The 24,321-nt window shown below is 58.2% G+C and overlaps 1 protein-coding gene across 2 annotated transcripts in view; it reads left to right on the forward strand.

Annotated features, from left to right (window-relative positions):
• CACNA1I (calcium voltage-gated channel subunit alpha1 I) overlaps positions 1–24,321 on the forward strand; it is a 116,233-nt gene that overhangs the window by 81,158 nt on the left and 10,754 nt on the right. For both annotated transcript variants that reach the window (XM_078076647.1, XM_078076648.1), the window contains exons 11-30: positions 5,189–5,340; positions 5,996–6,181; positions 6,447–6,564; positions 6,951–7,106; positions 7,565–7,658; positions 8,446–8,648; positions 9,295–9,765; positions 10,098–10,198; positions 10,867–10,990; positions 11,272–11,340; positions 11,901–12,085; positions 12,544–12,670; positions 13,945–14,070; positions 16,475–16,564; positions 17,141–17,333; positions 17,906–18,057; positions 19,337–19,446; positions 20,045–20,178; positions 21,071–21,141; positions 23,971–24,049. In XM_078076647.1, coding sequence (XP_077932773.1) covers positions 5,189–5,340; positions 5,996–6,181; positions 6,447–6,564; positions 6,951–7,106; positions 7,565–7,658; positions 8,446–8,648; positions 9,295–9,765; positions 10,098–10,198; positions 10,867–10,990; positions 11,272–11,340; positions 11,901–12,085; positions 12,544–12,670; positions 13,945–14,070; positions 16,475–16,564; positions 17,141–17,333; positions 17,906–18,057; positions 19,337–19,446; positions 20,045–20,178; positions 21,071–21,141; positions 23,971–24,049 — 2,941 coding nt within the window. The remainder of the gene's footprint in view (positions 1–5,188; positions 5,341–5,995; positions 6,182–6,446; positions 6,565–6,950; positions 7,107–7,564; positions 7,659–8,445; positions 8,649–9,294; positions 9,766–10,097; positions 10,199–10,866; positions 10,991–11,271; positions 11,341–11,900; positions 12,086–12,543; positions 12,671–13,944; positions 14,071–16,474; positions 16,565–17,140; positions 17,334–17,905; positions 18,058–19,336; positions 19,447–20,044; positions 20,179–21,070; positions 21,142–23,970; positions 24,050–24,321) is intronic.

Raw genomic sequence — 24,321 nt, forward strand, 5'->3', positions numbered from 1 at the left:
GTTCTCTGGGTCACAGCCTCACCCCCTGCCCAGCGGCCCGGCCTCAGGGGCTCCCTGCCCAGCCTCTACCCCACACACCTCCTGCCACCGCCCCACCCCCCAGGTTCCTTCCCTGGTTCAAGGCGACTGGCCAGCAGGGAGCCTTGGGCAAGTCCCTTGGCCTTCCCCAGCCGGTGGCTCCATCTGGGAAATGGGCGCACGGACCCTTGTCAGAGTGGCGGGCGGGTTAATTAGGAAGCCCAGCACATAGTAGGTGCTCACTGATTTGCAACCATTTATGAATCTTCTGTTTGAGCCTCACATCACCACCCTTGGGGTGAGGTTACCTTCTGCCGTCTGGAGCCTCGAAAAATTAATTAATTAAAGAAAAAGGTGAGGGGGAGGGAGCATTTAAAAAAAAATGTTCTTTTTAAAGCAGCCCTGAGTGGCAGGCATTGTTCTGCTGAGCTCTGAGCAGGGCCTGCTGGGGGCCGGCCGGAGTATTTGCTCCACTCCCCTCCGCTCCCAGACGCTGCTTGGCGGGGAAACAGTCCGCCCCCGTGTTTATTTTGAGCAGCCCTGTCTGAGGTGGTGCTTGCAGAGAGAGGTGGCCCAGGGCCGCTGGGAGGCGGGGAGAGCGGGGAGAGCGGGGAGGAGCGGGAGGAGCGGGAGGAGAAGGCGGGTGGACGCGTACAGCCCCTTTCCTGCAGGGGTGGTGACTGCGGAGGGGTGGGCATTGCGGGGGAGGTGGGGGGGCCTGGCAGGGAGCCTGGCACGGCCATGGGGGTGCTAGGGAGTGAGAATGGGGCGAAGCCTGTGGGTTGCTCTCTGGCTCCGTCTACCACCCCTGCCTCTGTGGTCATGGGCACTCAGACGAGAGCTAAGATTGCGGGTTCCCCTGGCCTTTAGGTGGCCATGGCTGCCCCGATCACAAGGGATCCCAACGTCCCCAGGTTCCTCATGGACAAAGATGCTGTTCCTTGCAGGGACTGGCCTGGGATGAGGTGACAGGTAAAAGGGGGGTCATCCAGGCCTGCTTGTGACCCATGAGGTGGTTAGACGGGGCTGAAGTCTGCTTTCCTGAGTAGGCCAAGGGAAGAGAGGGGAGGCCCCGAATGGTCTGTGATTGAGGCTACATGACAAGCAGGTCGGGAGGGGTCAGCTTGGGGGGGCCAGATCCCTCCCTCATCACCCACTGTCATGTGTTGTCACATTCCTTGTGACCCTCATGGCAGCCCTATGGGGTAGGCCAGGCTAGAGCAGATGGGGAAACTGAGGCTTGCCCAGGTGACACGGTGAGCAACTGTCAGAGCAGGGCTCCAGGATGCTGAGGCGGAGGTGGAGGCTCCACAAAGCGGACAGGAGGCAGTGGGGAGGCCTGGGTGGGGAGGCCTGGCTCCGGTGGCAGCTTCTTCCTCTCCCGGCACTCAGCTATCCAGGCGAACGGCTCCTCCCAAGCTGGGCAAGGCCGCTCTCAGCCCCATCCCGTCCTGGAACTGAAGGATGGTCACCGAGTTGGACAACAAGAAACAGAGCGTTCGGCTGAACGGGCAGCAGGGCCGGGGTGCATGTAGCCTCCTAGGGCAGGTGGGGGCATGTCCACTGGCCCCTGCTCCCAGGGGACTGCATTCAAGGTCTCCAGGTCAGGGGATGGCTCAAAACAATCTTTATTTTCCTGTCTGCAGCCAGTCTGGCATGGCTCTGGGAAGAGGAGGATGGGCTGGCTTAGTGCCCAACATTCCAGCTCTTTGGGGGCTTAGGGGAGAGAGCCAACATGGGCTGCAGTCACGGAAGGCTTCCCAGGGGCAGTGGCACTGGAGATGGACCCTGAAGGTTGACTAGGAGTTCGTCAGTGAGACAGAGGAGGGAGAGGTACAGGGACCAGGAGCACAGGCTTTCCCCCAAAGGACCTGAGCCCTCGAGGAGGATGTGCACAAAGGGCAGGAGACTGCCCAGGAGGCTGGGGGTGCTGTCCATCCACAAAGTGTCTTAAGGCAGGCTTTGTCCTCCAGGCAGTGGGGAGTCACAGGAGGCTTGTGAGCAGGGCAGTGACATGTCTGTATGCTGAACTGGAGCCTCAAGTCAGGGAAGTGGGGCAGTTGAAGCTGTCAGGGCCGTGGGAGGGGGCAGGCCGGAGGGAGAATTCCTCTGATTCAGATTGAGATCCCATTCTACCACTTCCTGGCCCTGGCCCTGGCCCTGAGCAGTCACTTCCCTCTGAGCCTCAGCGTCCCGTCTATAAAATGGGGATACCGTGGAGTAACGTTTGAGGTCTAGATGAGATAATTAATGGAAAGTGCTCGGCGGCGCCGACTGGTGCGGGGGGACCCTTAACACCAGCTGACATCATTACCACGGGGGGGGGTAGTATCAGGTACAGCGGAGGGGCCCCTGCCCGGCAGGACCCTTATTTACCCCTGCAGAAATGGCCAGAGGCTGGGCAGCCTCGTGCCTCCACACCTGGCGTCGGGCCAGGAGGAGCGGGCCCCTGTCCCTCTCCCTCTGCTTCGGGCCTCCAGGTTGCAGCCCCTCCTTACCTGCCCTCCACCCTCCTGCCTCCAGCCCAATATGGCTTTCTGCCCTTTGTTGTCCCCTCTTCCGCTAGGGGCGGGGGGGTGGTCCCTGCCGCCTCCAGATGCCTCTTTAAAGCCTCTGCCTGCCAGTCTGTCTGCCTGTTGTCTCTCACGTTCCTGGCTCCTTCACCCACTCCTGCAAGGTCCCGATCTTGGTCCCGATCTTGGTCCTTCATTATGTTTGCATGCGTGTTTTTCTTCCCCTGTCTCCTCTCTCCACACCCCGCCTTTGCCTCTCCCTCCCTGTGGCCTTATTTGTCTGTCTGTCCATCTCCCCCATGGCTGCCCCCGTCCCTCTCCACACACCCTCCCACCTCCATCTCATAATACAAAATAGTCTGTGTTCGCCTGTCTCCCTCCCGCTCGCTGTCTCTCTCCCAGAAAAAAGCTTGCGGGAGTGATGGATGGTCCATTAGAGAAAGATTAGCAGGTGTGCGCTTGACTAGAGAAACGGCTGCTGTGAGTGGGGGGGCGGGGGGTGAGCAGGTGACCTTCCCAGAGGGAGAGCGGCGGCTCCGCATCGGTTGTGGGGCGGGAGTGTGTGCGCCGTGTGTGGCCCAGAGCGGGGTGATGGTCATTACCGACTGTCAGCGGCCCCGTTTTCCATCTTTGCCGCCCCTGTCGTTCGGGCGGGCTGGGAAATTGGTGGCTCGGAGCAGCATCTGGGCCCGGCCCCTCCCCACCGAGGGCCCCTCTCAGGGTCCCACTCTTCTTTCAGGGCCCTTTTGTGAGTCAAACGTAATTACAGATGGAAATGGGGCCTTCTCCTTTTCTCTGGGCTTGAGAGGACCTGGCAGTTTTATTAGGTTTCCCAGGCACTGGTCGGAAGCGGGCGGTTGCATTGGGTTGTTTTTTTTTTCCCTCTTCTCCTTTTAACCCAAATGGAATCACAGGCCCCAGAGGCGCCCTGTCGCCTGGTGGAGGGGCTGGGCTGGGGGTTGGGGCACTGATGGATGGCGGCTCTCTCACCTCCCCACTCTTGCTCTGGCTGCTCCCTCGGCCTAGATGCCTCCTCTCCCCGCCCCCGTCACTGGGCTCCCCTTCTCAGCTTTGGGGTCTCTGCTGAGAGGTCACTTCCTCCAGGAAGCTGCTCCTGACTGCAGGATCGCTGTTCCCTCAAAGCATCCTCAACTCTTCTCTGTTTTTAGCATCCACCGAGTGCTGGTCAGCTTGGGTGTTGGGCTTTGCTACCAGAGCCCGCACTTCTGGGGGCAGGGGCAATGTCCCGATGCATTCACCACCGGCCGCCCTGGGTAGCACACGCCTGGCCCGTAGTGACCGCTCAGCGGACCTGTGGCGTGTGTGAGCCCTGGGAACGGGTGAAGGCACGGGTGGGCTCTGTGTGTGTGTCCGCGGAGAGCAGTTTGGAGATGATTGCGTGGCTCAGCCACATCCTGGCTGGGTGGCTCAGAGCAAGTCAGTTCACTCGTCGGAGCCTCCGTGTCCTTCCCTGTGGAATGGAGACACCAACAGTGGCCTTGCAGATTGTGAGGAGCAGCAACCAGACACTTCACAGTGCTAGCGGGCTCATGCAAGAGGGGCTGGAGCCCTGCATGGTGCTTTGGTGGAGAGGTCCAGAATGAATGTCATCTTGTTTCACCCCCTCGTTTTATGGATGAAGAAACTGAGGTGGGAGGGGTGCCCTGGAACCCTGTCTCCTCGTCATGGCCCAGAATGTGGTCTGTTTTATACACCAGCGTTGCTCACAAGGTTCTATTTGTAGGGTGTCACCTGCTGCTAAAAACCAGGAGGTAATCATGTCTGGGGTCAGAGGGTGGCTCTCTGGCCAGGGGTACTAGTCTCCTTCTCACCAGCTGGTGACTCTAACCCCTGCCCTCCCTGGGCTCTGGTGCCTTCCACTGAGAAGGGTGTGGAGTAAGCCCCATCGACCAGGGTCCTCGAGTACAGGAAAGAGCCGTTGTGCACAGCAAGTGCACGGTCTCTGTCTTCTCTTCGCAGGGCACGGGGCTCTCGAGCCACCCACAATCCTGAGCTGACCATTGGGGAAGGGGAGAGTGGGGAAGGCTCAGGAGAGAGGTCTGCACAGGCAGGGGTGAAGGGCGGGAGCCTTGGAACCGGGCTGCCTGAGTTCACATCCTGGCTTTGCCCCTTACCTGCTCCACAGCCGAAGGCAGGGTGCTGGCCTTCTCTGAACCTGCTTCCTCCTCTGCAGAATGGGCTCTTGTGTGGGATTAAGATGAACTGTAAAGTTCAAAGGACAGGTCCCGCATGGGGTAAGTGCTTCCTAAATGGGGTCATGGGCAAACAGGGACTTTCTAGCAATGACTGGCCTGTCTTCTTGCCTTGCTCTGCATCAAGCCATGTGACCTTAAGTCAGCTTCTGAGCCTGTGTCCTGATCTGTAAAATGGGTGTCACGATAGCTCCCTGAGGGCACACAGTACCAGCGTCATTTCCAAATGTGTGGAAGGTCAGCCCGGTGGGGTCCCGCCATCTTAGTGGACTCTTAGGACAGCAGAGATGCAGCCGCGTTGTTAGGTTCTCAAGGCCATTGTGCTCCAGCGAGGACTCTGACCCGCCTCCCTGGCGGTCCTGGAGCCCATGGGCATCCAGAGAGGATCCATGACTGTGCTCTGGCCTGACCAGGTCCCTGTCCCGTGTCCTAACGCCTCCACAGCCCGAGGAGCTGACCAACATCCTGGAGATCTGCAACGTGGTCTTCACCAGCATGTTCGCCCTGGAGATGCTCCTGAAGCTGGCCGCCTTTGGGCTCTTTGACTACCTGCGCAACCCTTACAACATCTTTGACAGCATCATTGTTATCATCAGGTGCTGCCCCCTGCCCCCGCAGGCTGTGGGCCCAGAAGTCCCGGTGTGTGTGTGGGGGGTGGAGGGGGATCTAAGGCACCGACCCCGGCCGGGAAACAAAGCATGTAAGAGCACAAAGGAGATCAATTACACCCAAGCACAGTTATCAAATATTTAAACATCTGTCATTCAGTAATATACGCGCTTCTGGATTAACACATGAAATAGCAAGATGTAGCGGCAGGTCTTGTGACTACCATCGTTCCCAAGAAAGGATGAGTATAAGTAATATTTGGAAATATGTACATCAACGGTTATAAGATATAAAACTGTCAGCGATTTTGACTGGTCAGAAAGTCATAGGGACTGCTAGTTCTCCGTGGCTTATTTAATGTTAAATCTCAAAAAGAGGTCAGTGGGTAGATCTCCTGAATTCTAGCCATAGACTTCTCGTGGGGGGTGTCCATGGACTCCAGGTCAGGAGTCCCTGACTTAGAGCATGCCCCGGCGCAGCAATGACCCTTGAAACATGTTATTTGTGGGATGAACGAATGAGTGAATGGAAGCTGTCCGTCTCTCTGTCCTCCCTGGCCTCCCTTTGCCCTCCTCTCCTCCCCGCCCTCTGTCGAACCCTCCTGCCTCTCTCTCCCTCCTTCCCCCGCTTGCCCCCTCCCAGCATCTGGGAGATTGTGGGGCAGGCGGACGGCGGCCTGTCGGTGTTGCGGACCTTCCGGCTGTTGCGGGTGCTGAAGCTGGTGCGCTTCATGCCCGCACTGCGGCGCCAGTTGGTGGTGCTCATGAAGACCATGGACAACGTGGCTACCTTCTGCATGCTGCTCATGCTCTTCATCTTCATCTTCAGGTGAGGCCTGCCCACCGCGGGCGCCATGAGTGCTGGAGCCTGGGGGAGCATGGCAGGTCGAGCTTCTGCAGGAAACACCCTGGACGTGGGTGTGAATCCTGACACCACCACTTAATCCCCAATGGCTCGGGGCGAGTACTTGCCCTCCGAGCCTCAGTGTTCGCTTCTGTAAAATGGAACCAGTACTGCCCCCTGCCATCTTACCGGGTAGCTGAGAATGAAACAAGGTGGGTGGGTCCCTGAGCCTCCTCCATTCCTCCCACAGCATCCTCGGGATGCACATCTTTGGCTGCAAATTCAGCCTCCGCACAGACACGGGAGACACCGTCCCCGACAGGAAGAACTTTGACTCCCTGCTCTGGGCCATTGTCACGGTGTTCCAGGTGAGCGACAGCATGTCTTTCTGTGCGTCAGGGGAAGGGGTTTCTCCCAGGACCGCTGCTTGCATTGCTTTTTGGAGGTGGCCCTTCAGAGGACCCAGAGAAGAGGGGTGACCTGCCAAGGAGGCTCCTCAGTTCCGGACCCCAGCAGACAGGTCCGGGTGCAGGGTCGGGCTGGCATTGCACTGGCTCTGGGAGCTGGAGTGACCGCCTGGTGCCCATCCCTGCCCCTCCACTCCTGCCCTAAGGCTTGGGCACCTTGGGATTCTCCTCCAAGACTATTTCCTCACACATGCAGCTCTACCACCCGGTGGATTCCATCTGTCCTCGGGCTGGGCTGGGGCTTGGGGATACCCCAGGGCTGAGCTGTGCTCCTGATTCCCCCACAGATCCTCACCCAGGAGGACTGGAACGTTGTCCTCTACAATGGCATGGCCTCCACCTCCCCTTGGGCCTCCCTCTACTTTGTCGCCCTCATGACCTTCGGCAACTATGTGCTCTTCAACCTCCTGGTGGCCATCCTGGTGGAGGGCTTCCAGGCAGAGGTGACTGTAGCCCTGGCAGAGGAAGCACCCCCATGGGGCCTGCGCCAGACTGGGTGTGGGGGATTCTGGATGGGGGAGGGCTGCAACTCAAACATCTAGCCAGTAACAAGGTCCCAAGGAGGAGGTTGCCAATTAGGTGGTGAGCTTCCTATTGCAGGAAGCATGCAAATGGAGGCTGTATCTCGGATCCCTGCCTCTCCCCCAGGGGTGTGGGACTAGGTCTCGCTATTTCTGAAATTCTAAAGCCCCTAAGATCTAGATCCTGCCTCCTCCCTTCTCTGAGGCTTAGGGGATACCTGCAGTCAGGCCGATGTGGGCTTATGGCCCAGGTCCTCGTTTGCTTCTTGCTTTCCTTTTCTGAGCCTCAGTCTCCCTATCTGTAAAATGGGGGTGAAAAATTCAAGAGGGAGAGAAGGGCTGAGCCAACCTGCATTCCAACAAGAGGGATGGTCTCCCAGGGTGACGCCAATCGCTCCTACTCGGACGAGGACCAGAGCTCATCCAACATGGAGGAGTTTGACAAGCTTCAGGAGGGCCTGGATGGCGGTGGAGGTAAACAGGTCTCCACTGGCACCTAGGGGACCACAACGCTTCCCCAGAGATCCGGGAAGGCGAGGGGCACAGCACTGGGTTTCCCCTCAAGCCCGGGCTCCCGGACTGCTAATTATCTGTGGTTTGCTTACATTCATAATGGAAACAGGCAAATCCCCCAAAAGAGGTCAGTGACATTCAGAGCCCTCCTGAATTCTAGCCACAGAGGGAGCTGCAGTTCACCCTCACCCCTTCACAGTGTGGCCTGCTGGGAAAAACCTCGGGCCTCAGGACACCTGGGTTCTGGTCCTGTTGGCACCACTGGGCAACTTGGAACAAGCCTCCCCACACCCAGGGCCAGTGTCCTCCTTGGTAACTGGGCTGGACCGTCTTTGCCTTGCTTCCTGAAGTGGGTCCAGGAGTGAGGTTCCCAGGCTGGGTGCAGCTCGGGGCTGGCGCTCAACACGGGAGACAAGGGATCCGCCCCAAAAAGAAAGCTGAGATGATGAGTGCTGAGGAACGATGTATAGAATTGTCGAGTCGTTCTACTGTACACCTGAAACTAATATAACACTGTATGTTAACTATACTGAACAAAAATAAAAAACCTAATAAAAAAAAAGCAAGCTGAGAGCTCTCCAGGAAGGGTGGAGGAGAGGCACATGACATGGGGTCCAACCCAGAAGGTGGAGGAGGTTTCCCCAGAAAGACTCTATTTCTGTTCCCATCCCTGTTTCTTTGTCTCATGACTTCTTTTACTCTTGTTCTTTGTTTGCCCCCCCCTTCTGTCTCCATCTCACCCCTCCAGATCCCAAGCTCTGCCCAATCCCCATGACCCCCAATGGGCACCTGGACCCCAATCTCCCGCTGGGTGGACACCTGGGCCCCGCCGCGGCTGCAGCACCCGCCCCCCGCCTCTCGCTGCAGCCGGACCCGGTCCTGGTGGCCCTGGGCCCTCGCAAGAGCAGTGTCATGTCACTGGGCAGGATGAGCTATGACCAACGCTCCCTGGTGAGTCCTTGTGGGGTGCTCTGGATGAGTGCTCCCTGCTGGGGCGTGTGGTGAGGGACTCTGGGGAGAAGTGCCTGTCAGTTCAGCCTCAGGCTGGTACCTAGGTTTAGGGGACCAGACTCTCCAGCTAGAACCCAGCCAGGACCATGTCTGTTGCATTTGTGGATGCCCAGTGCCAGAGTAGGATGCGGCAACAAAGAATGAATGAGTGAATGAATGAATGAGTAGTGCCAGTAGGTCCCTTACGGAGAATTGGGTTTTTATCTTGGCCACAATGTGCAGGTAAAGAGCTGGGCTTTGGGGTCTGGCATATCAGAGCTCAAATCTGGCCGCTGCCATTTTCGAGCTGTGTGACCACGAGCAAGTTACAGCCCTCTCTGAACCTTTTTCCTTACCTGTGAAATAGGAAGACCACCCTAACCTGCTGTAGCTTCCTCAAGGGCAGTGAGGTGGCAGGAGGAGATGTAGCCACACCCTAGAGGTGCCCACATGTCCAAGAGTGAGAGCGGGGCAGGGAGAGGACCGCTGGGGCCTAGCCTGCTCTGTCACCCACTAGCCAGGCCGGTGGCCCTCTTAGGGCCTCAGCGGGTGTGCAGGCTGCCTTCAGGCACCACAGTGGCTTGTGTGTGTGGTGGCTTCCTTCCAGTCCAGCTCCCGGAGCTCCTACTACGGACCGTGGGGCCGCAGCGGGGCCTGGGCCAGTCGCCGCTCCAGCTGGAACAGCCTGAAGCACAAGCCGCTGTCGGCCGAGCACGAGTCCCTGCTCTCGGCGGAGCGCGGCGGCGGCAGCCGGGCCTGCGAGGGCGCCAGGGACGAGGGGCCGCCGCGGGCCGCGCCGCTGCACGCTCCGCACGCCCACCACGCGCACCACGGTGCCCACCCGGCGCACCGGCACCGCCACCACCGCCGGACGCTGTCCCTCGACACCAGAGACTCGATGGACCTGGCCGAGCTGGTGCCTGCGGCGGGCGCCCACCCCCGGGCGGCCTGGCGGGCGGTGGGCCCGGCCCCCGGGCACGAAGACTGCAATGGCAGGATGCCCAGCATCGCCAAGGATGTCTTTACCAAGATGGATGACCACCGGGATCGCGGGGAGGATGAGGAGGAGATCGACTACGTGAGAGGGGGAGGGCCCAGGGGCCGGGGAGGGGCGGGTCAGAGGGGGCGGGCCCGAGGGGCGGGGCTAGCGCGGGACCGGACTTAAGGAGAGCGCGGGGGGGGGGGGGGGCAGCACTGCTCGCCCCAGCGAGGGACACCCCCCCACCGCCCCCCGCTGCTGGTGGAGAGGCCCTCTCTCCGCGCTTGCACTGGGTGGGGTGAGGGTCCTGGTCTCGCTGGAAGAGATCGCAGTTCATCCGGTGGCCCCAGTTTGGTATATGGCCAGAGTGGGCGGAGATGCGCAGCTCTGCGCAGTACTGACCCGTCTGCACCCCATCCTTGCCTTGTCAGACCCTGTGCTTCCGGGTCCGCAAGATGATCGACGTCTATAAGCCTAACTGGTGCGAGGTCCGTGAGGACTGGTCTGTCTACCTCTTCTCCCCCGAGAACAGGTGGGCAAGTCCAGGCTGGGTGTGAGGTTAGAGTAGGGGGTTGGCATGTCTGGGAGGGAGAGATTTCTGCCAAGCCAGTCAAGGCTATTGGTGGAGGGTCTTTTATACCCCAGAGGACCCTCTTGGTCCAGTGGTGGAGGGTCTGCAGGGGAGGGGGAGGATCTAGGTGTTCTAGATTCCAAGTCTAGGCCGTTCCTGTGCTGGCACCAGGTTGGACAAATCCTCAAGTAGCCCGGGGTGCTCCCATCCGGAGGGGGCATCAGTAGGCCTCCTGGAGGAGGAGGCCTGTGTGCTGGATTTTGGAGGCAGATAGTATTCTAGTAGGTGACGCAGGGGTTGTGAAGAGGTGGAGACTGGTCTGGGTAGAGGGAGCAGCCTGAGGGAAGGCCCCAGGGGCAGAAGCGGAGGGTATCAGGGAGTGTGTGTCCGAGTGGCTGGAGGTTAGGGCTCAGAGATTTGCACCAGTGTTTGGAAGGCCTTGACTGCCAGGGCAAGGTCGATGCCCTTTATCCTGTGGTGCCAGTTTTTGCCATGTGCTTAGGAGAGCAGACACGAAATCACCACCTGTTGTGTGGCCAGAGAAGAGAGATGTCAGCTCTTCTAGCCATCCCAGTCCCCATGTGTGTCTGGGCCCCACACTCATGGGGTGCCCTGCCTACCCCGCCCAGGTTCCGAGTCCTGTGTCAGACCATCATTGCCCACAAGCTCTTCGACTATGTCGTCCTGGCCTTCATCTTTCTCAACTGCATCACCATCGCCCTGGAGAGGCCCCAGATCGAGGCTGGCAGCACCGTGAGTGGCTGCAGCCTTCGGGCAGGGCAAGGGACAAGGCAGAGGGGCAGGCCACCAGGGCCTGCACTGGGACATTGTGTCAGGCTCAGGGGGCTAGGAGAGCTCAGCCAGGCCCAACCCCAAACGCCATGGAGGGAGGTGTGGTAGGAGCTCTGGGGAGGGAGATGCCTCCTGAGACTGTGAAGTAGCAGCAGGGTGTCCCTTGGCTGAAGGTGAGAGGCTGACCAGGTGACAGGGCAGTTCTGGGAGTCCCTGGGCCCACGAGAGCTGTCTTCTTCCAGGAACGTATCTTCCTTACTGTGTCGAACTACATCTTCACAGCCATCTTTGTAGGCGAGATGACACTGAAGGTAACTCCGGGCTTCACCCGGGACCCTCTCCCACCCCCGGCTTGGGGCCCCTGGCTCTGGGCCAGCCTCTCTGAAAGCTTGTCACTCACCTGCCCATCAACCGCATTCCACTGAGGGCCCAGGAGGCCCATCCCTGTTAGGTGCCAGCCCCTAGGTTGGGCTCCAGGGACCCAGAGGGGGTCAGCCACGTCCTCACTCTCCAGGAGCTCACATCCTGCGAGAAAGGCTAATGTGGAGAAACATTTAGGGTGTAATGCAGGTACCTGCTGGAGGTGGGGGGGCAGGGGAAGGATTCCTTCCCGGATGCTTCCCAGACCGCTTGGCTTTGAATTGAGTTTGTCAGACGTGCGGGGAGTACGAAACGGGGTGGCCCGCTGGGCCTGTGTTTCAGGGGGCGGTGGGGCACGTGTCCCCTGCCAGACCATCCTCCCAGCCCTCTGCCTGACAGGTCCCCACCAGCCCCACCTGACCTCGCTCCGCCCCCTCGCTGAGGCTGGCCACACCCCACCCCGTCTCCAGTCGCCGAGTCCGGCTCACCCTGCCCATCGTCCTGCCCCCAGGTGGTCTCGCTGGGCCTGTACTTCGGTGAGCAGGCTTACCTGCGCAGTAGCTGGAACGTGCTGGACGGCTTTCTCGTCTTCGTGTCCATCATCGACATCGTGGTTTCCTTGGCCTCAGCCGGGGGAGCCAAGATCCTAGGGGTCCTTCGGGTCTTGCGGCTCCTGCGCACCCTACGCCCCCTGCGGTGAGGACTCCCCCGCGGATGGGGGAATCCCTGCACTGTCTAGTGAGCTCCTGGGGTCTAAGTGGACCCCTCACTCTGGCCCTCCTTATCCACTCAGCCCTCTGATAGCACGTGCCAGATTAGTGGGGACAGGGACCAGGCTGTTGATGCTGCTCCTGGGGGAGAAGCCTGGAAACCCTGGCGGGAGGGGGGTGCTGGAAAGGCCAGGCTGAAGGTGGCCCCCCAGGACTGCTCCCCACTTTCTGTGTGTCCCTGGGTAGCTCACTGCCATCTCTGGCCCTCAGTCTCCAGATGATGGTGAGGTGTGGACCCCAAGGGGCTGGAATTAGGGCATAGTGCACTGCAGTGCATATAGATCTGGGGTTTGGGGTTCTCTGCCCTGGTGATTCTGGGCAAAGTGGGTGCTGTCTCCAGACATGGCTGTGGGCTTATGGTGCCTCTGGCCTGTCTGCCTCCAGTGTCATCAGCCGAGCGCCTGGTCTGAAGCTGGTAGTGGAGACACTTATCTCTTCCCTCAAGCCCATCGGCAACATCGTCCTCATCTGCTGCGCTTTCTTCATCATCTTCGGCATCCTGGGGGTGCAGGTGAGGGGTACTCAGGCTGGGCAGGCATTGGGGTGAGCTTCGTGGTTGGGTAAAAGGCTCCACATTCCTGTTCAACTCTCCCGACCTTGTGTTGACCAACCTGGGGCCTCAGGTGGCCCTGGTAGAGCACCCACGGTCCTGCCAGCCGCGAGCTCCCAGTCCAGGGAGAGGGGCAGACACAGACTTAAACGTCTGAGCGCAAAGAAGCCTGGGTAAATGGGATCACGGGGGTCCAAGCTACACAGAAACACAGGGCTGGGCTGGGGGCAAGAGGAAAAGCATCCTGGAGGAAGTGGCCTGGGCACTGGGCCTCGAAGGAGAAGTGATTCCACAGGTCATGGCGGGTGGAAGGTGTTTCAAGGGAGGGTGGGCACATGTGTGGATGTGAGCTCAGGAGCCATGGCTGGCCCAGAGACAGGAGCCAGACGGTGGGCTGGGCCAAGGTGGGAGAGACCTGGAATGGCAGCTAAGAAGCTGGGGCCAGTTTCTCCGGGGGTGGAGACCATGGAGAGTCTCTGACGCAGGCAGGGCCTTGAGCGAACTCGGATTTTGGCTTGGAGCCCAGGATTAGGATGGGACCTTAGGGCTGGACACGGAGGAGCAAGGAGGCACATCATAAAAGTGTGTGACAGGGGGATGGCCAGAAGGCCCTGGGCCCTCTGGGGTCTGAGCTGCAACTGAGACCTTCCTCTTTCTTGTCTGAGTCCTGAGCTGAGGCCCCCAGTCTCCTCACCTGGTCCTGTGTTTGGGGTGGAGTTGCAGCGGAGCTCCGGGCACAGGTGTCCTTTGGGGCTGCTGCGAGATCTGTAACAGCCGCCTGGGCAGGAGGGGTTTGATGCGGACAGTGGCCCTGTCCCTTCCAGGCAGATTGCCTGGGTCCCTAGAGAGGGTCCCTTTACTTCTCTCTCTCACCCTTGAGGATATGCGGGCAACTTTCTCCCGTGGAGTCCCTGTCCACATCCCCAGGACTGAGGTCTGCGGAAGAGCCCAGAAATCAGACAGACAGTGACTCTGCCCCTTCCTAAACCTCATATGACTTTGGGGAAAATTACCTAACACCACTGGGCCTCAGTCTCCTCATCTGTGAGATGGGCTGAGAGTAGCCCTACCTCATGTTGGGGGACTTGGTGAGATGGTGTGGTCGAGTGCTTGGTCCAGGTTATGCACAGAGGAAGTGCCCCCTGCGGGGCGGGTCCCTTTTCTGACTTGCATCCCCTACCCCCCGGAGCACTGGCAGACGGTCCGCTAACCCTGTGGTCCTCCCCCCACCCCAGCTCTTCAAGGGCAAGTTCTACCACTGTCTGGGTGTGGACACCCGCAACATCACCAACCGCTCTGATTGTGTGGCCGCCAACTACCGCTGGGTCCACCACAAGTACAATTTTGACAACCTGGGCCAGGTGAGTGCCGTCCGGGTACCCCTGCCCTGACCCCCCCGCCCCCTGCCAGTGGATGGGGGTACAAGCTCTTCAGTGCCGACAGCCTGGGATCACAGATCAGGCTCTGGTCCTGCTCTGCCAGGACTGACCCTGTGACTTCTCCTTTCGAGGCCTCGGTTTTGTCTTCTGCAAAATGGGTAGAGGTAGAACTCACCTCACAGGCTTAGAGATTCTGAGTGCAGAGTGTCTCAGGAGTATGTGGTGCTTAGGAGGTGCTTCAGGGAACACCCCCCACCCCAGGGACCCTGACAGGAGTTTTAGAGACAGCCAGACCTGGTTGTGAATCCCAGCTCTGTGCCACTTACTGTAGGTGTGGGCTCTCTGAGCCTCAGTTTCCTTATCTGTAAAATGGGAATGTGATGGCCTACCAGGCAGGCAGTGGTAACAGAGTGTAGCAAGCCCCTGGCCCAGGGTGGGTTTCCTCTCCCAGCACCCATCTATTCTGCTCTCCACCTCAGTGGGCAGGCAGGCCTCCTGCCCAGTTCCTGCCTTGCCCTTGGTCCCCTCTCCTGGGGGCCTGCTGGGTTTGACCCATTGCATAGTGCCCCAGATGAGAACCCACAGTGGGCTGCCTCCAAAGAGCTTTATACTACCCCCCCACCCCAACAACTACTATTTCTTGAGGGCCCAGCCAGGTGGCTAGGTATAATCAGAGGGAGAGTGCCTTCCCCAGGTCACACAAGGAGGGAACAGGATCCAGGTCTGTGGGACCCAGGGCCTGTGCCCTGCTCCTCTGTCAGGGACCCTCTGGCTGGATGCCATTGAAACTCTCACCTCACATGACCAGGGATCCCACTCGTCATGCCCTCTGGGAGAGGAGCTATGGGGCCATAGAGAAGCAACGAGTGGACAGGGAAAGGGGTCAGGAACTGGGACACCGGAGCTCCCCTAGCCCCTGCAGATTTTCCAGAAGCAATGCCTTTCAAGTTGTTAACGACTCAATGGTTGATAAAACCGAGGTTTTTTAAAAAAAGATATTCCAGGAAGCTGAGGGAAAGCCTGTGGGGACAGTTCGTGAGCTTGTTCCCGACTCCCTGAGCTCAGTGCCAGGCCCCGGGCCCTGTTCCCATGGAGCATCCCTAGCCCTTTCCCATTCTGGGCACGCTCGATGCCAGGCTGACACCCCTGGAGCCAGAAGTAAGGTGTCCTCAGCGTGCATATGGGGGAGTTACAGCACGGCCCAGAGCCTTTGGCTGCTTGCTGGGCCACTCAGGAAAGTTCCGGTGTCTGCGGTTCGGTGCCCTCATCTGTAAATGGGGAAGTGATAGCAGCTATATGCTTCCCTGGCCCAGGCTCTGCACTTCAGGCCTCTGTGATCCCAGGGCCCACAGGAACATTTGCCCCTTGGCATGTGAAGGCTTCGTGTCCCTCCCTGGCCACGAGGGCTCCCTCTGTGTCCCTTGCTCAGACCTCCTCCTGGGCCTGAGCCCTTTCCAGGCAGCCCTCAGCACCATTCCCACCTGGAAGGGAAGAGGAGGAGTCTGTGCCTTGGGGGATGGGAAGTAGGGGCCCTTGGGGGGCAGGAGACCCATCCCAGAACCCCATTTCCCTGCCCAGGGCCCTGGGCCACAACAAATGAGCAAGTGTGCTGGAAGTATGGGGGAGCTTCTGGAATGTGGTGTGTGACCTCTGGTCAACCGCTGGTGGTCGGGGCTCTGCAAGAATGGGTGATGGTGCTGTCCAGCTCAGAAAACCTTTATTGAGTACTTACTGTGTGCGAGGCACTGTGCCGTTGCTGCAGGACCAGCCCGTAGTCCTGTTGAGGGGACGTGAGCGTGCTTTGGCCTGCCATCTGTGTAGGAGCCTTGGCTGGTGTCTCCTGGGCATTCCTTCCAGTTAAAGTCTCACATTAGTGAGGGTAATTATTGCCGTTTACAGACAAGGAAGCTGGGGCCCAGAGAAGTTGAGGAACTTGCCCCGCGTCACCCAGCCAGTGAGTGGCCGAGCTTGGGCGGTGCTTAGGGCTCCTGACTTCTCTCGTAAGCTCCTGTTTTCAGGTGCTAGAGGCCTGCTTGGGGTGAGGATGGCAGGGCCCCTCATGTTTGTCAGCAACCTTCTAGTTTAAAGTGTTAGTAGACCTGGACGTCAGGCACTTAAGCATTAGCTACATTCTGTGGACGAGGGGACAAGAGCTCACGAATTTTCTCAAATTAATTTTCAGAGCTGAACCCAGGACTCCTGGTCTAGTGCTCATTCACCTGCAGCAGTGTCTGCAGGGTATATGGCAGGCACATAGTAGGTCCTCAGGAACGGTTTGTTGTCATTCTCAGGGAAGGTCTCTTTGTCTCTCTGCCTCCTGAAGGCAGAAAGATGGAGAGCTGTCTGCACCTACCACTGTAGGCCCTCCCCTTCCTGTGTCTTCCAGGCCCTGATGTCCCTCTTTGTCCTGGCCTCTAAGGACGGCTGGGTGAACATCATGTACAATGGACTGGACGCTGTCGCTGTGGACCAACAGGTGGGGGTGGGCTGGGGCCAGGGCAGAGGGCAGTGGAGGAGGGACATGGTGTCTCTGGGGCCCAGTTGTCTAAAACTGGCATCAGCAGGACCCAGAGCCCCCGGGATCTCTCCCTGTCAGCCATGGCCCACCCTTCACCATCCTAGCCTGAATCTTCCACCACTAAGCTGCTCTTAGATAGCATAAGCCATTGTGCCATTTGCTTTGCAAATCCCCCTGCTGTGCAGCGAGAGCATGCTAAGCTGGCTTCTGCATGGAGGGTCAGAGCCTTGTGCGTCTAGAACCAAGTGCAGGAGCAGGAGAGGGGCTGAGCCAGTTGGCAGAGGGACAGCAGGGCAGGCCCCCGAGGTGAGAGAGTGCCATGTTCAGGGAGTCCTGTGTTGAGGGCAGGAGGTGGTGGAGGGCTGGAAGGTCAACAGGCCCCTGCGTGTGCCAGGGCTAGGGCTGGAGTTTCGCTGAAGGCAGTGGGAGTCAGGGAGGGTGTTACAGCTGGGGTCGGCTTGGGGAGGGGGCTCCCTGAGGCTCAGCACGGCGGTGCCCCGCCCCGCCTGCCTCAGCCCCATCTGCTCCCCGCAGCCCGTGCCCAACCACAACCCCTGGATGCTGCTCTACTTCATCTCCTTCCTGCTCATCGTCAGCTTCTTCGTGCTCAACATGTTTGTGGGCGTTGTGGTGGAGAACTTCCACAAGTGCCGGCAGCACCAAGAGGCCGAGGAGGCTCGGCGGCGAGAGGAAAAGCGGCTGAGGCGCCTGGAGAAGAAGCGCCGGAGTGAGTGGGCAGCTGCGGAGGGCAGGGCCTCCCGGCCGCCCGCCCTGTCTGTGCCCAGTCCTCCCGGTGCCGCGGCCCAGCCTGGGTCTGCCCCCAGCCTCTGGGCCTCCGGGGCTGGAAGGGAACAGAGGGTCGATCCTGGGCAGAATTTCCCTGTCCAGGTGACCTGATCCCCTGTTGCTGTCCACCAAGTCCACTGGTGACCCCCTGGTGGCTCAGTTCAGCTGAAGGCAAAGGCCTGGATGCGGAGCCCTGAGCTGTGGGACCCCCTGTCTTCCCCCCAACAGACCCAGAGCCCCTGCCTTGGGCGTGTTTGGGGTTGATGGGGACAGTCATTGTCCTGCCCTCCCCCACCTCCTACCACATTCCCTTGTGTGCCGCCCCCCCTCCCCCCCCCCACTGGCTGGGCAGAGGAGACCTAAATCTGACTCTCAGGGCCTGGGGTGTTCTGACATCTCTCCCCTTGCTTCCTCCCTCCCCTGTGCTATTCCCCCCTTGTGCTCTGTTCCCCCACCTGGGCCCCAACCCTCTGTGGTCTGTGCCTCCCCCCCTCCGCCCGCATCCCCCTGCAGAGGCCCAGCGGCTGCCCTACTATGCCACCTATTGTCCCACCCGGCTGCTCATCCATTCCATGTGTACCAGCCACTACCTGGACATCTTCATCACCTTCATCATCTGCCTCAATGTGGTCACCATGTCCCTGGAGCATTACAATCAGCCCACGGTGAGCCCTGGGCCCAGCCCCAGCCTGAGGTCACATGGTAGAGTTGGGTCCTCAGCAGGACCCAGGGAAAGGGTGAGGCAGGAGAGTCTGAGCAGCACCCCCATTTGGGTCCCTGTGTCCAGGAAGCTCATGGCTTGGTAGGACAAATGAGAGAAAGGGAAATGTCACTTGTTCCCGGTGAGTGGGGAGGTGACATTTGGGCCCAGCCTTGAACATGGGTTCCAGTGGCAGTGGTGTGTGCAACGTGACTCTGAAAGACATGCTACAAATATTAATATTAATTAATTACTACAAATATTAACTCTAATGCTCACAGCAACCAAAGGTGGGGGAGGAGCCTTTCTACAGATTTTGTAGAGGAAGAAACTGAGGCTCAGAGGAAATATGCTGCCCAGATTACTCAGCCTACAAGTAGCAGAGCCAGGACTGGAACTCAGATTTGCCTTCAAGGCCTACCATGTGGCCTCCACTACTGCCTGGGCACGTGGAGCCTGGGGGAGGGGCATTCCTGTGGCAGGACCATTGGAGGCAAACACTGGCCTGGGGAAGAACGACCAGTTCCCAGTGAGTTGCCCGCAGCGCTTGTGAGGGGCATGTGAGGAGCATCTAGGGACAAGTGCTTTCTAAAAGTCTCAACATATTGGAGCTGGGGAGACGAAGTGTGAAGCTGAGCCTCCAGGTGAGGAATTGGTATCTTATTTTAAATGACAGGAGAGGTATATTATAAATGCAGGGAAAAGGAAGGCAACCATTAGCAGAATGAACAGTAATTGTAGAACTTCCAAATTAACATGAAGAAGTAGAGTAACAATACCAAGTATTTCTTGTGTGCCCAGCACTGGACTATTACCTCACTTAATTTGTACAGCAACACTTTGACGTAGGTACTGTTATCATCCCTCATTTATAGATTTGGGAACTAAATCTCAGAGAGGTCAAGTGACTTGCCCAAGGTCACATAGTGAATAGGGAGTATGTACTGGGCCAGGATTCATAGCTAAGCAGCCTGGTTCCTAACCGTGACCCCTAACCATTACTTCATACTGCCTCCAAAGAGGGGTAACTGGACCAAATCAGCAGAAATAAGGAAGAAGAAATAGCGATGTAAAACAAATAGTACACGTTAATTAAAATGGAGAAAATAAAAGCAGATATAGAAACCATTGCACTAAATGTGAATGGACTAAATTCTCCCCTTAAAAGGCAGAGACTTTCTGAGTGGAGGAAGGTGGAGGGCAGGTCATGGGGTCTGGATCATGCTTCTCTTTGCCCTCCATAGTCCCTGGAGACAGCCCTCAAGTACTGCAACTACATGTTCACCACTGTGTTTGTGCTGGAGGCTGTGCTGAAGCTGGTAGCGTTTGGGCTGAGGCGCTTCTTCAAGGATCGGTGAGCAGCTTGGCTGGGCTAGGACAGCATGGAGTGGGCTGCAGGATGGGGAAGCAGTCCTGACCCCTGGGGAAGCCTGGAACAGCTGGAGGAGGGAACCCACTAAGTGGGCACTGACGGCCAGAGGCCCCCAGTGCTGCCTACAGCTCTGAATAGGAAGTGATTATGGTCCCACCTGATGGATGCAGGGCACACTCCCATGTCTCTTCAGCTCATCTCTCATGGGTCCTCTGTAATCCACAGGCAAAACAGGGCATGTTCAGAGAAGATGGACTAGCCCAAGGCCACACGGAGGCAGCAGCTGGCTCAGGATTCCAATCTAGAAGTCATAGCTTATTCCTCCTCCCCTGTAGGAGGCCAGAGATGTTTATTTAGCCTGGTCAGCCTCTTGCTTGAGGGATTGGAGGCTGTGGGGGGGCAGAGAGGGAGCCAGAGCCAGTGGGGTCTGGTGGGGCTAGTAGGGAGGGTGACCACACATCCCCGTGGGCCACAGCAGGAGGGTGGAGAGCTGGGAAGCTCCTCCCAACCTAGGCATTTCTAAACCAGAGTGCCCCTCACCCTGCCTCCTACTCCTGCCCTCCTCTGCCTGGCTGAGCAGGTGGAACCAGCTGGACCTGGCCATCGTGCTGCTGTCGGTCATGGGCATCACGCTGGAGGAGATTGAGATCAACGCAGCACTGCCCATCAACCCCACCATCATCCGCATCATGCGGGTTTTGCGCATCGCCCGGGGTGAGGGGCAAGGGTGATGGGGTGGGGACAGGCAGGGGCGGGATGGGACTCCAGGAGTGGGGTGGGGGGCAGGCAGAGGGAGAGGCATGTAGGCATATAGGCATGATGGGTTTCCTGCTGAGTAGGGAGAACAGCACCCAGGAGGAGCACACACCAGCCACCACACATACTTGCCCCATGTGTACACATTCACGCGCCCTTGTCCACAGACCACTCTGTATAGCACATTGCACCCCCGCCTCCTTATAACACCATGACCCATGTGGACCAGTCTCAGGTTGGGATGAAAGGAACTCAGGGCAGCTGGGAAGACACCGGGAAGTGACTCTAGTTCCTCATGGGCATGTGTCCAACACTGGCCGGGACGCACAGTCCTCAATGCTTCTTAGAACCTTCGCTTCCCCCAGAAGCTCCCTCCTCACCCCGAAGGTGGGCCTACACTCCTTTCACAAACCTCCTGCCTCAGTGCTGGCCCGGGTGCCTCTTGCTCTCTTGCTCCTCCACCTGCAACAGCTTGAAGCCTCCAGGTTCCCAGGTGGGGAGGGTGTGGAGAAATTCAGCTCGGAACACTGGGGCCCTCTCTAGCCAGAGGGAAGGGACAGATGTGGGCACTCGGGTACTTTGGCTTTATCGCAGTGAACTATGTGCTCACGGACACACTTTGGTCCCACTGTGCACGTGTGCCCTCCTCCTCTCGGACACCCGCACCTCGTGCATGCATGTCTTTGTGCACACCCTTGTTCAGCAGCACCCATGTTCTTACGGCGTGGCATCACAGAGCTGTCCCCTTTGCTCACATGCTCCTCCGGCTTCTCCCTTTTCCTCCTCACTTATGCACACGCACACCCCAACTGCCCTGGGCTGAGTGGGCCGGGCTGGGTCTCACCCACAGTGCTGAAGCTGTTGAAAATGGCCACGGGGATGCGGGCCCTGCTGGACACGGTGGTGCAAGCTCTGCCCCAGGTAAGAAGTCCTCCTTCTGGCGGCCCGCCTGGCTGTCACTGGTGTCTCACAGGTCCTGATGTCCCTTCTCCAGCCTGCCCAGAGCTGGGGCTGAATCCTGTCTCCAGAGACACGGTTTGAGCCCGGGGCTGTGACAGAGGGAAAGGGCCCCCTCTGCCTCTTTCTTCCCGACTTTAAGTGCTCACAGTGCCTGCTCCCTGAGCTGGCCCTGAGCTGGGCTCTGAGGACCCCTATCCGGCCCTCAGGAGTCTCCAGGCTAGTGGGAAGGACAGATGCCTCCGGGCAATGTGGGAGGATGGGAGGGGTCCTGACACTCCTTGGGGAAATCAGGGAAGAAGACAGGGGACTCGAGCTTGACCTTGTAGGGTGGCTTGGCAGAAGGAGGTGGTGATGTGAATGGGAGGTTCAGATATGACCTGTTTGGTGGGGATAGCATGAGACCCTGACCTGGGTGGAAACCCTAGGAAGTAGGAAAGCACCCCCCTCCCCACCCCCATCCCACTGGCCAGTGGAAGGGAGAGAGGATCCGGGCCATAGAGGGTGCATCTTTCATCCTCCTGGGAAATCCTCAATCCCAGTCCTCCCCTTCCCCACTGTCCTGACTCTGTAGGACTCCCCTTCTCCCTCCCCTCAGGGTGGCCTCTGCTCTGAGGCGAGTCTCATACACATTCATTTATTCATTGATGACTCATCTAGTCTCCAGGAATTTTAGGCATCTTAAAATAAAGGGCATGAATCCAGCATGATAAAAATGAGGATAAAAGATTAACAGCCCTGGGAAGGTGGAAGCAAAGCTAATTCTCTCGGGGACATGGGCTAAGGATGCTAGCGAGTTCCACTCTTGCTGTGAGCGTCCCAGCAGCCTCCTTACAAAGGGAAAGCGACACGGCTCTCGTCAGGTCTGGAGGGAAAGCAAGCAGGGGTGTTCATTCAAAAAGACGTGGTTCTTCCTAACATGAAATCCGTTTGGAGGAATCTGTCACACGGAGATGCCCAGGAGGTCCCAGCTTCAAGTAGGAAACAGGATAGTAATTATAATCACATCAGCACTTCAAGAGATGTGCATGCCAAGTACTATGTAGCATGGGGGACTTACCCTCAAAATCTGTTAGCTGTCATATGGACATTGGACATTTTCTCCATTCTGTGTGAAGTGCTATGAAAATGACACTTCCCACCAGGATCTGCCCCCTGCAGAGGGAAGAGGCAACAAGGAAGGCTTCTCAGAGGAGGTGACTTGTGACCTGGGCTTTGAGGGTGGGGCAGAGGCATTTACCAGGTGAAGACAGAGAAAGGGTCTTCCCTGCAGGGGGAACGGAATATGCGAATGGAGTCTGATTTCTGCGTGGTTGGAGTCTGGGGTGGGAAGATTAGGCTGGGAGGGAGTCCACGGGTCTAGGTCACAAAGGGCTTCGATGTCAGGACAGCAAACTCGGGCTTTATCCTGTGGGCAGCGGGCATCATCAGTGGGAAGGAAGTCCTCAAGCAGAGCTGCCTTTTAGAAGTGGGTTGCAGGAGAGGTTGGAGGCAGGGAGGCCAACGAGGAGGCTGCTGCAGCTGTGCAGGCTCTGGGAGATGCTGAGGGTGGAAGGAGGGACTGATGGGGAAGCTGAGGTCCATCCTGGTTAAGAAGCGCTGCTCACTGGCCCTGCAGAGGGTGGGAAGCTGACCTGAGGGCCGGGGCCATGCTCACTCCTTTGTTTTGTAGGTGCTCAGTAAGTGCTTGTACCGTTAATGAGCAGAACATCTTTTAATTAGTCAGACGCTATTGGTATGATTGTCAACAGCTCAGAAGGAAATTGTCCTCTGGAGCAGAGAAGCATTAGGAGGTTGTGGTTAATATGGTTTACTTTTCTTTTTTTTTTTTAATTTTTATTGTTATGTTAATCACCATACATTACATCATTAGTTTTAGATGTAGTGTTCCATGATTCATTGTTTGTGCATAACACCCAGTGCCAACATGGTTTACTTTTCAACAATTAATGCAAACCCTCAGCTGATCCTATTCATGCAGGCCTTCTGAGGGTTCCAGGAGTTATTCCATTTCTAGGGCAAGAATATGCTCGAGCCTTATCTTATCCATAGCATGAGTTACAGGCGGTCTTCTGCGTATGGATGGATTTGAAGTAGGTTTATAATCTGGGACATTTTGTTCCCACAGGAGCCGTGGGACGGGGGTGGCTGGGTTTGCAGGAAGCTTCTGGGGCTCACAATCCTGCGTGAGTCCTCTGCTCACTTCCCTCCGTGGCCAGGCCGCGAGCTGGCCGGAGGAGGCAGGCCCGACTTAATCCAGCCATGTCCCTCCTCTCAAGGACTTCTCAGCCCAGCAGAGGACGGTGACAGGGACCCACAGGTTACACTCCCACTGTCAGACTGCCTCCCGGAGGGATCCAGGCAGGCTTTGTGGAGGAAGCAGCACTGTTGCTGAGAGCCCCCTCCCTCGCTCTCTGCATTCATTCGTGGGACGTGGCCTACCACACGCTTGTGTGGAGGAGCGATTGTGCTCATGGGGTCAGCCTGCCGCGTTTGAATCCCAGTCCTCCCACTTACTAGCTGTGTGACCTCGGGCAAGTCACTTCACCACTCAGTGTGTGTCTTTCTCATCTCGAGAATGGTGTAACATGTAGTTCATAGATCGTTGTGTGGAGTGAGCGAGCTCATGAATCAGAAGTGCTGGAAACCGGCAGCTCAGGGGAAAGGCTCTACCCGCATTTTGTTATTCTGTGCCATGTGCTGGACCTGGCCTACCCCGGGGGCCGCTGCGGGGTAGCAGCCCTGGGCACAAAGCCTGACCCTCAGGCTGGCCCCGCCCACTCTCCCCCACAGGTGGGCAACCTGGGTCTTCTCTTCATGCTGCTCTTCTTTATCTACGCCGCCCTGGGCGTGGAGCTGTTTGGGAAGCTGGGTGAGTGACTCCCCAAGCAGGCCTGGGCTGGCGAGGGGGCGGACCGGGCCTGGAGGAGGGTCTTAGCAGGGTGGGGAGGCTGGAGACACCGGTAGAGGGTCACATCAGGGTCTCTGTATTGGGGAGATGCCCCCACAGCAGGCCCGTGTGGTGATGGAGGGGTGACCCTCAGCCATCGGCGCCCTCCCCCGGGATGGGTAGTAGCTTTTTTTTTTTTTTTTTTTAAGATTTTATTTATTTATTCATGAGAGACAGAGAGAGAGAGAGAGAGA

Source organism: Halichoerus grypus, chromosome 6, assembly GCF_964656455.1.
Source record: "Halichoerus grypus chromosome 6, mHalGry1.hap1.1, whole genome shotgun sequence".
Taxonomy (NCBI): Eukaryota; Metazoa; Chordata; class Mammalia; order Carnivora; family Phocidae; genus Halichoerus; species Halichoerus grypus.